The 10,070-nt window shown below is 42.4% G+C and overlaps 3 protein-coding genes across 6 annotated transcripts in view; 1 reads left to right on the top strand and 2 right to left on the bottom strand.

The window, feature by feature from the left end:
- The window catches only part of LOC112160147 (neural cell adhesion molecule 2), a 615,672-nt gene that overhangs the window by 142,966 nt on the left and 462,636 nt on the right, over positions 1-10,070 (bottom strand). The window lies entirely within an intron of this gene.
- Positions 694-4,205, bottom strand: LOC112160159. 2 transcript variants are annotated; one of them, XM_036214512.1, is made up of 7 exons: positions 3,711-4,205; positions 3,185-3,618; positions 2,974-3,092; positions 2,587-2,898; positions 2,394-2,520; positions 2,245-2,278; positions 694-1,095 (listed from the first exon to the last, which is right to left on the bottom strand). In XM_036214512.1, the coding sequence occupies exons 3-7, from the start codon at positions 3,035-3,037 to the stop codon at positions 940-942; spliced, it is 693 nt and encodes a 230-aa protein (XP_036070405.1). In that variant the 5' UTR covers positions 3,038-3,092; positions 3,185-3,618; positions 3,711-4,205; the 3' UTR covers positions 694-939. The 2 variants fall into 2 exon arrangements, with proteins under 2 accessions (XP_036070405.1, XP_024150320.1); XM_024294552.2 differs by lacking the exons at positions 3,185-3,618; positions 3,711-4,205 and having other exon boundaries at positions 2,974-3,146.
- On the top strand, positions 4,505-6,645 carry gemin8 (gem (nuclear organelle) associated protein 8). The gene is made up of 3 exons (XM_024294555.2): positions 4,505-4,748; positions 5,546-5,858; positions 5,928-6,645. Exons 1-3 carry the CDS (start codon positions 4,746-4,748, stop codon positions 6,185-6,187), a joined length of 576 nt encoding a protein of 191 aa, XP_024150323.1. The 5' UTR covers positions 4,505-4,745; the 3' UTR covers positions 6,188-6,645.

The raw sequence follows: 10,070 nt of genomic DNA, 5'->3' as shown, positions 1-10,070 counted from the left end.
GGAAAGGCACGTATGAGAAAATCCACGATTAATGCATCAAAAAAATTGTCGGCGTCAAGCACACGTCATTTAACGCATAATTAACGCGACAAATCTGACAGCCCTAGTTTTAATTTTTGCTTTGTCATGTTTTGGTTTCTGCTTTGTCATGTTTTGGTTTCTCCTTTGCCATGTTTTGGTTTTTGCTTTGTCATGCCAGGTTTTTGCTTTATCATGTATTTGTTTTTGATTTGTCATATCTGGTTTTTGCTTTGTCATGTCATGTTTTGTCTTTATCATTTCATGTTTTTGCTTCGTCATGTCATGTCTCTGCTTTGTCATGTCAGGTTTTTGCATTGTCATGTTTTCATTTTTGCTTTGTCATGTTTTGGTTTCTGCTTTGTCATGTTTAGGTTTCTCCTTTGTCATGTCAGGTTTTTTCTTCGTCATGTCAGGTATTTGCTTTATTTGCTTTTTTATATGAAATCCCACTTCCTCTATTGTCTCATGCTGCACCTTTAGAATAAGTCTAGGATTTTAATGCTTAGATTTTTGTTGTAGCGACAGTTACCGCTCTCATCACAGCCTCCTCATTATATAATGGCTGTACACTGAACCACAGCCACCAAGAAAGCTTTTTGTATCTGCCGCAAGCAGACAGTTGTCTTTTCAAAATAACAGCTTCTTGTGTAGTAAAAACCCAGTGAGGCGAAGGATTAGCAACATTTTATTCAAGTTTCAAAGACTGTTATGTGGAAAAACAAACGTTCCTTCATCATTTAACAAGGATCCTCCCCCTTGTGTCACATGATCAGTTCCTATTCTCCATGAGAAGACATGAACACATTAAGTCCCAGGTGAAAATCCTGCATTACTCTTCTGAAAAATATGTATTAGTTATAATTCACATTTAAATTCCATCTGAGAAACAAAAAAAATTGATTTCTGGAGGAAACATCCTCACAGGTTTTCATAGATCTCAGAGTCTTCATCCTCCTGTTTGACCCACATGACTCGTGGGACCTTGGGGGCGGGGCCACATCTCTCCACAGTCTGGTAGAGGTCACCCGTTGGCTGCTGAAGGCTGGCATACGTGGAGTCTTCATCACCTTTGCTCTATTTGAACAAAACACACGTTTTCAGATGATTTTGTTCACTTTGTTGGTTTATAAATGTAGACGGAGGTCCTCCTGATGAGGAGGAATCCTGAAAGCTTAATGGGGTCAGGAGGTCCGGAGGCTCTCCCTTCATAGAAATGAAAGAGACGAGAAGATCCAGCATCAGGAGACCGCCAGCGCCTTCTGCTTCTCCCATCATGTGACAAAAGCAGCAGAGGAAGCAGAACGGTCCCTTCAGAATAAAAGAATAAAAGATTCTGGGTTTGTGACGCCGCTGCCCATCAGTTACCATGAGTTACCAAGCTCTCCTGCTCCTCACACCTCCATCTGTCTGATCTTCTCACCCCCATCTTTACATGTTTCCACCTTTCAAATGATCTACAGCACATGTCAAGGCCCGGGGGCCGGATCCGGCCCTCCAGATCATTTTATTATTTTATTTATATTTTATAAACGACCGATGTTGTCTTGTGCCTATTTTTAATTTGTATAATTTTAACAGAATGTTTATATAATAAGTTTTAGAGTGTAGCTAATATTTCAGCTACATGCTAGCTGCTTTGGCTAATTTATGCTTTTTTTTCTTCTTTTTTTTTTTGTCCATTTTGGAGTTAAGCTAATATTTACATGTTAGCTGTTTTGGCTTATTCAATTGATTTTATTTTATTTTGTTTTATTTTATGTTTGTTTTTTAGGCTGTTTTGGAGTTTTGCAAATATTTCAGCTACATGCTAGCTGTTTTGGCTAACCTCTTTTTTTCTTTTTTTTTAGGCTAATTTGGCATTTAGCTGATATTGTAGCTGACTATCAGCTACAGTGTTTTTAACTATCAATTTCAGCATCTTCAGCTATCAGCACTAGCATCTTCAGTGGCTAAAATATTACAGCATTCACACTAGCATTATCACAGGTGATGCTATATACCTAGATCATAATTATGTTAAAAGATTACAGTTTTAAAGTTTTAAAAATGTAGTTTCAGAGTGTTCAGTAAATGTTTATCCTGTTCGGCCCACGACCTAAGGTGTGTTTTGGATTTTGGCCTCTGTGGGATTGAGTTTGAGACTCCTGATCTAAAACCATCCGATGGAGGTCAGTGAGACGTTGTGAAGAAAAGCCCCTTTTTTTTGCTGTCGATTGGACTTACAGACGGTCTCTGGAGCTCCGACTGTCGCTGAGCTCTGAGGAAAGAGCAGAACGTCTGTTAGCTCCCAGAGATTCAGGACTTTGTCATCTTCACTCCCTAAAATTAAAGGTTGTCCTTCAGTCTGAACAGAAACCACACAGAGAATTCACCTGAAAGCCACTTTCCTTAGAAAAAGTCCCAGTAACGCTGCAGCCACCATGAAGAGACCGGAGGCGGAGCTGACCGCTGTGGTGACCCCGAGCACGCTCACATCAGACACGCCCCCTTCCTTTGCATCTGCTCAAAACAAAATCTCATGCAGGAGTGCTTTCAGGTGTTGAGCGGCAGCAGGGTGGGCGGTACCTTCCTCCACGGTGACCTGCAGGTGCAGCACGTCGTTGCCGTGGCGGTGGGAGCACTCACAGGTGTGGTTCCCGCCGTCCTCCACCCTCAGGTTAGTCATCTGCAGAAACATCGTCTGGTTCTCTGTTACCAACCGGAACCGTGAGCCGCATTCAGAACTGAAGTTCTGCTGGTGTTGATAGTGAACTCTGCAGCCTTCTCTCCTCCACTTGGTCCGGATCTTGCAGACCATCAGCGTGATGTTCTGCAGCGTGGCTCCAGAGCAGACGGGAGTCACGTCTGGATCTCCTCTCACCGTTTTCACCAGAGTTACTGCAAAGACAGGACATTCCCTGATCTCCAGAGAACCCGCTCCTCCTGGCAGAAGGAGAGAGGATGTCTTCATACCTTCAGAGTTGAAGCACAGAGACAGGCGCAGAAGCAGAAGAAAGCAGGCGTCACAGCGAGCCATGCTGGCAGAATGTGAAGCTGAAGCGCCGAGAACAAAAAGTTTGAGGTCTAAGAGCCTAAAAAGGAAGAAAAGTTTGAGTCTAGAGGCGGAACGTGTTCCTCTGAAGAGAAACAAGAACTGAAATGTTTTTTTTTTAATCCAGAGTACCTCCTCCATCATGGCCTTCCCTGGTTCCTCTGCTGACATGAAGGGGTTAGCAGATGTGAAACCAGAGCTGGTTGAGGGTGCAGAAGCTGTCAGGACTGGGTCTCTGATAAAATCCTGTTGGTTCTTCATTCAACCAGGTCATGAGAAGAAGACTTCACACGGAGGGACGGAAACGGCAGAGGCAAAGCTAAACCACATCTTCAAACTCCCAGCTTGAACCTCAGCGCAGTGGTTTCGCGCTGGCTGCTCGTAAAGATGGACATGTTCCTGTCAGCTCTCACTTCCTGAGCAGAACTCATCACGCCGACCTGCTCACATAGAGGGCGTGGGCGCAGAGCTCAGGAGAGCTGGCCCCGACACTGACCGGCAAGAAAACGTCACCGACACGTCCTTCCAGAAGCAGCTCAAACCTGGAAAAACTGCTGTTTCTGTCACTAAGAAATGAAATGAGAAAGGACGGACTTTAGTCAGGATCCACAATCACATCCACTAATAGAAGAGTCTGAATCAGTTCCTGGACTCTCACATCAAAGGGTTTGAAAAGAGACGTCTGTTCGCATTTTCTCTGAGAGCTTCGAGGCCTGCAGCTACAGTGTAACCCACATCTACACTGGAACATCTCTGACAGCCGCAGAGACAGCGCGCTCTCATAAACAAGCAGGTCTCAGCCCACCGAAACCCCTCAGCACAGCCACAGGTTCTGCACCTTAGAGCAGATTTAGAGAACCTCAACTTCTCGTTCAGAGATTATTTACATTACAAATGATCTGTTTCAAAGGTTATGAAAAACATTTTTTGGTTTTCCTGTTTTAGTCCATTAGGAGACAACGTTTGCAGATCAGAGATGAACTGAAGTCTTCAGATTTGATTAAACTGCGTCTTCTGGTTCTGCTGGAGGCTTCAAAGCATCACCTTCTCCACTTTGACCCCAAGAAATGCACAAGTGTAAACTTCCTGCCAAGGTTTCAAAGGAAAACAGGGGATTTTTTAACCAAATCATTTGGTTTTACGGCATTTTTTCTTTACAAATACAATAACTTATGAAATTAAAATCCTGAAACATTGAAAATTATAAGAATTTATATATATATATATATATATATATATATATATATATATAAATTTGTTTAAACATATTTTATACTTTTAATTTTATTCACTAAAACAATAAATATCAGATCAAATTTATATTGTAAAGATGATTTTTTTTAATGAAAGATAAATGAGAAGCAATATTTTAGCCAAATGTCTTTGTTTTTGCAGAGGAAAGCAGCTGAGTTAGTTCCCGCAGTATCCACTGGAGGGCGCCAAATCCTTAACTAATGTATAGCTACGCCCCAAAGGCTGCTGGGTAATTTTTGGGGTGAAAAAGGCACACGGTGAGAGGCGGACAGGTCTAAATTCTCGTACAGTTAAAGTTTCACCGTTGATTTCAGTCCAGACTCGTTTCCAACACACGAAACAAACGATGCGTTTAAGGAACCACAGCAGACTCAGTAAAACGTAGTTTTGTCTACGATCCTGCCCCGTGGAGAGCTGACCCGCGTGGGATCGTCCTGTCATGGTGAGGAGCCGCTGTGTGTCTGTTCACGGAAAAATAACAGAGAAGAAAGGTTAAATTAAAAGTCGTTTTTTTATGCAGCACGAAAGTCTGTTTTTTCTACGGTGGCCCTGAAGAACAAAATGTAACAAAACAGAATACGCCGAAGTATGTTCCCCCCTATGAATTTGAAGACGCTTTATTTTTATGGATTTGCTTATGTATAGATTTACTAAAAGTCTATGTTAAATAAATGATCAAAGAATGAATAGAAACTAATTAAAAACAAAGTTTTGTACATGTTTTTTTTGTGTACAGCGTACCTATTTATTTTTTTCAGAAAACTTTATTGAACATCATACAAAACTACAAATCACAACAATAAGCACTCCATAAAGAAAACAATAACTAAAGTCACATTTTAGAAGACAATTACAATATACAGAGATGTATTTGAATCCTGGCGAGCAGAAGGAATTCATTCCATGTAAGACATAACCATAATTTTAAAAGACAGGAAAAGAAGAACAATATAGGAGATAATTTCTGTGCAGGGAATTATTCATTAAACAAAAAACACAAATCATTCCAGTGTTACATGCCTTGGGAGTATTAATCTTTTTAAGATATTGTTTTATAAATGTTTATCCTGTTCGGTCCGCAACCTGAGGAGTGTTTTGGATTTTGACCCCTGTGTGACTGAGTTTGACACCGCTGGTCTAAAACGATCCTCTGCAGAACTGATGTTCATCTCCAGATCCATCTCATCTCCTTCTCTCTGGTTCGGAGACGTTTCAGGCTGTGATCTTCCTCCTCCACAGGATGTCGGCGCTGTGATGTCCTGCTTTTCCGGCCCCATGTTCAGCCGCTACTGGCAGCACTACCATCAGGCCATGTCCTGGCACAGAAGGCACAGGCGTGCCTACCGAAAGGCGCTGGAGGCCGCCGGCGGTCCTCTGCGCTGGCAGCAGCGTCCTGACGGCGGGCGGCGCTACGCGGACTTGCGGGCCGATGACGGCCAGGACGACAGAGAGGAGAGCGGCTCGGAGATCGAGTGTGACGTCAGCAACATGGAGATCAGCGAGGAACTCCGGCAGTACTTTGCTGAGACGGAGCGACACCGAGAGGAGCTGAGTGAGTCCGGCGGTCTGCAGAGCTCCGCCTCTGCTCAGCGGCGTCCATTACTCTTCTGCTGTTTTTCAGAGAAGCAGCAGCAGATGGAGGCGGAGCAACAGGATGGCTACGTGCCAGCGGATCAGGACTTGCACGCCGTCTCCTGGAGACGCAGCGCCGCCCCTCCCTCCGAGCGCCCGGGTGAGAGGCGAGCGGCCGAGATGAAGAAGCTCTACGGCAAAGACGCGCCCAAGATCCTCGCCATGGAGGCCGCCATGCAGCTGACCTTTGACAGGAACTGTGACCTGAAGCAGCCCAGATACTGGCCCGTCATCCCGCTCAAGCTGTGAACCGGACTTCAGGCGGTTCCTCAGCACATCTGTGTGTTTTAATAGTTTCTGTGTGCTCCTCCCTGTTGTAGCATGTTTCTGGTGTGTCCTCCTGCTTCTGTACATCCTTCCGTGTTTTTGCTTTCTGAGCATCTCTGTGCCTCCCTGCATTTTTCTGGGTGTTGTCTTCCTGCGTGTCTCTGCGTACTCCTCCACGTTGGTTTTTGTGTCCTTACATGTTTCTGCATCTGTCCTCCTGTGTGTTTTTTGTGTGTTTGCGTGTTCCCGTGTGTTCTCTGCGCCGTACAGCAGAGGCGCCTCTGCTCCTCTGAGGTTTTCCTCGCTGCACGTCCGTTACTTTGGGGTTCAAAGCTTCTTTGCTTCCTTCAAACACTGCTCTGCTTTCATGTTTTTCTCTTCCCGTTCAGATGCTTTTTGTATGAATTCAGTTTATAATAAAGTGTCGAGTGTGGAAGCTCCTCGTGGTGATGCTCCAGTCTGTCTTCAGATCTATGAAGGGAGAAGTGTTTCTTGGTTCTATTATTACAGCTAAGATGTTGATTTGTAGTAAGTTTAACAGGAAAAAGGTTTTCTGTCATTTGAAAACAACAGTGAAAGGTTCTCCAGATCTGGTTTTACTGCACTGTCATCTAGAACGTTAACACTCGAAGGTCTCAGGAGTACAGGATCCTCCTCATCTTCTCTGTCTGCTCCTCCTCGTGTGGGAGCTGTTGGTGATTGGATTAGGAGTGCGGGATCGGCTCCTCCATTGTGGATTAAAGGTGGTGTTGTGTGCTGGGATGGTGAAAGTACAAACAGCAGTAACCAAGCATCTTTTCAATTCAACTTTCATTTGTTAGTCTAATTTCACTCAGACACTTTTTTTTGAGTTTGCAGTTTCTATATTCCTCCTAAAAGTTCTTCACACCTTTATGTCTTACTTCAGTATAAACAGTTATTGCACACAAAAATATGATCTTATGATGCATCTGTTATGTAAATGATAGAAAATATTAGTTGTAGAAAAGTCTATTATGTTGGAGAAAACAGCAGACAAAGCTCCAATGCAGCATTTTCTTGTGGGTAAACGCAAAGGATCATAAATGAGGTGGTTTGTGTGTTTTATGTTTCATTCTTTTGTTTCCATTAAGGTAAACAGAAAAATAAGAGTTTTGGGGATGAGAAGCTAACAATCGGAGGTGCAATACCAGTGACGGCCACTAGGGGCTTCAAACTGCACACACAGCAAATAAGATGGAGTTTTCGGAAGCCGTGAATCGGAAGCCAACTTCAGCGTCGTAAATAGAGTCGTGGATGCTAGCGTGCTCTTCTCCCGCGTGTACCAAACCGATCATTTCCAAAATGTCGTCCAAACGTCTCAAAATAGCGTCTGCTGACAGATCGCCTGTTTCTATTTGATCCGCTAAGCTCAGCAAAGCTACACGGATGTCACCGAAATATGTCATCTTGGTGATTGTCTGTGTTACTGTCTGGGTACGGTGCGACACACAGTAGAGCAGGAGTCTAGGCATACAAGTCGATTTCAGAGGATCAGCCAATGAACGTTTAGAGCCCACCCACTTTCAGTGATTGACAGACAGAGTTATTATTTGGAAAAAGCTCATCATGAAATAAATACGTTGTTCTGAAAAACAGCATTGTGAAATAAAAAGGACACTTTGGAAAACAGTAATTTTGAAATAAAAGTTTCTACAAAAAAACCCACATGATTATAATAATATCCAACATGAAAAAAAATTATTGTGATATATATTTTTTATTATGAAATGTTTTGAACATAAAAATTATGTTTTAAAGTAAAAATGGAATATATTTCATAATAAAATGGTCCATTTAAATTTTAATGAAATGTATTTCATAATAAAATGGTCAATTATTTATTGAAAAGACTTTTATTGGAGTGTTGCTTGATTAAATAATGTTGTATTTATTTATTTACTTATGAACAGTTTGGGCTTCCATAATTTCAGGCACGTGAAAATATATCCGGCCCTCCAGATCATTTTATTTTATTGTTATTAATGACCCGATGTTATCTTGTAATCATTTCTAACTTGTAGAATTTTGATAAATTATATTCTTATGGAGTAAAATATTGAAAGTTATTTAAGATTTAAGTTGATTTATTCTGGAATAATATTCCTGACTTTTTATTATTCAGAATTATGTAAAAAAAGTTACAGTTTTAAAGTTTTAAAATTGACATTCTGGTAGCTTTTTGGACTATTTTGGCATTTACTAAGATTTTTAAGATATTTTGAAGTTTAGCTAATATTTCAGCTACATGCTAGCTGTTTTAGCTAACCTAAGTTTTTTTTTTTTTTTTTTAGTTTTCTAGGCCAATTTGGCATTTAAGTAATATTTTAGCTGGCTTTCAGCTTCAGTGTTTTCAGCTATCAATTTCAGCATCTTCAGTGGCCAAATTCAGCTTACAGCATTCACACTAGTATTATTGGAGATAATTCTAAATATCTAGTTCATAATAATTTAATAAAGTTACAGTTTTAAAGTTTTTAAAATGTAGTTTCAGAGTGTTCATTTATCTTGTTCGGCCCGTGAGCTAAGGTGTGTTTTGGATTTTGGCCCCCCTGTGTGACTGACTTTGACACCCCTGCTCTTGGACTGTCCATGCTGCACCTGGCTCTAAACCAGTAGCCCCAAACTATGGCCCGCGGGCCGGACCCGCCCTTCTCCAAACACTATCAGAGACGCAGCTTTTTTCTTCTCTCTTTTTCTGGCCGATGGAGACCCACACAAAACGTGACTTTTTCTTCCAACCCTCTGCAGTCTGAACTGTGACGGCAGAGGGTAGAATATTTATGGTTTTTGAAGCACCGATATATCAGTACGTGACACGTGCTGTAGAGGGCGGGGTCATCTTTCAAACATTGGGCTCTGCAGTGTTCTATAGTTCAGTTGGTCCCCAAACATCTTTCTATGTCAAAACTGCAACAAAAATCCTTTCCACCATAAAAAGAGCAGCAGCTCTGTGCATTTAAACGCAAGCTCTGTTTGGCTCCATCAGCCCACAGAGCAGCTCTCCCCCAAACATCTCCTCCTCTTAGATCCTTTTCCTCCCCTGGATTTCCCTCCATTCCTGTTTCCTCCAACATCTGTTTCCAATGCGGCGGTGGCCTGTTCACCGCCTGCAGGTCGCTGACAGGATGGAGTCCAGTGACATGATTTACTCAGACGGTCGTTTCTCTGCAGGAAGCCGCCGTAAACGTCTCCTCTGACACCCCCGCCCCCCCTCGTTCTAACCTGCGACTTCAGTCTGATCGTCTCCTCCTTCATTAGCCTGTTTTCCAGCCCCTCCATGCTTATCGTGCCCTCAATTATTCCTTCCACCCCTCCTCCATGAATCCTCTCTTTGTGCTGCTCCTGCATCCTGGAGAACAGGCTAAAGGTTTTTCCACCGGAGCAGGTTGTGTTAATCTGAGAGACTGAACCGTCTTCTGTTTTGATCCGAGGGTGAAGGCTGAGAGCGACTCAAACTCAAACGGACCACTTTCAACAGAAACATGCATTTTCACATTTCAATGTTTTGAAAGGAGAAACTAATCCATATGGATTTTGTATAAAACGCTGAAAAAGATTAAGCTCAAAGGTTGTTTAATTCTAGAAAAGCTTTTAACAGCTCTTGAGAGTCTTGACTTGCATTAAGATCAGTCTTTAGAGCTTTCAGATTCTCTGGAGGAAACCGGACAAAACAAAGAACCGGAAGATAATCTAAAACTTTAAAGGTGAGCATCATGAAGTAAACTACAGTTCACGTATTTATTTTAAAGACTGAACTTCCTCCTGGAAGCTGGTTTCAAACAGTAGTGGAGCCCAGGCACCGCACCAAGTGACCACAAGGGGGCTTAGTAGGAAATTATCGAGA

The sequence above is a fragment of the Oryzias melastigma genome, linkage group LG2 (genome assembly GCF_002922805.2).
Source record: "Oryzias melastigma strain HK-1 linkage group LG2, ASM292280v2, whole genome shotgun sequence".
Classification (NCBI taxonomy): Eukaryota; Metazoa; Chordata; class Actinopteri; order Beloniformes; family Adrianichthyidae; genus Oryzias; species Oryzias melastigma.
The sequence above is the reverse complement of the archived record's forward strand: the minus strand, read 5'-3'. Positions and strand labels throughout refer to the sequence as shown.

Coding starts and splice junctions, on each gene's coding strand:
- LOC112160159 (XM_036214512.1), bottom strand. CDS start 3,037: ATGGCTCGCTGTGACGCCTGCTTTCTTCTGCTTCTGCGCCTGTCTCTG. Junction 2,521..2,586: donor GCAGGTCACCGTGGAGGAAG/GTACCGCCCACC, acceptor TGTTTTGAGCAG/ATGCAAAGGAAGGGGGCGTG. Junction 1,096..2,244: donor CGGAGCTCCAGAGACCGTCT/GTAAGTCCAATC, acceptor TTGTTCAAATAG/AGCAAAGGTGATGAAGACTC.
- gemin8 (XM_024294555.2), top strand. Junction 5,859..5,927: donor GCGACACCGAGAGGAGCTGA/GTGAGTCCGGCG, acceptor GCTGTTTTTCAG/AGAAGCAGCAGCAGATGGAG.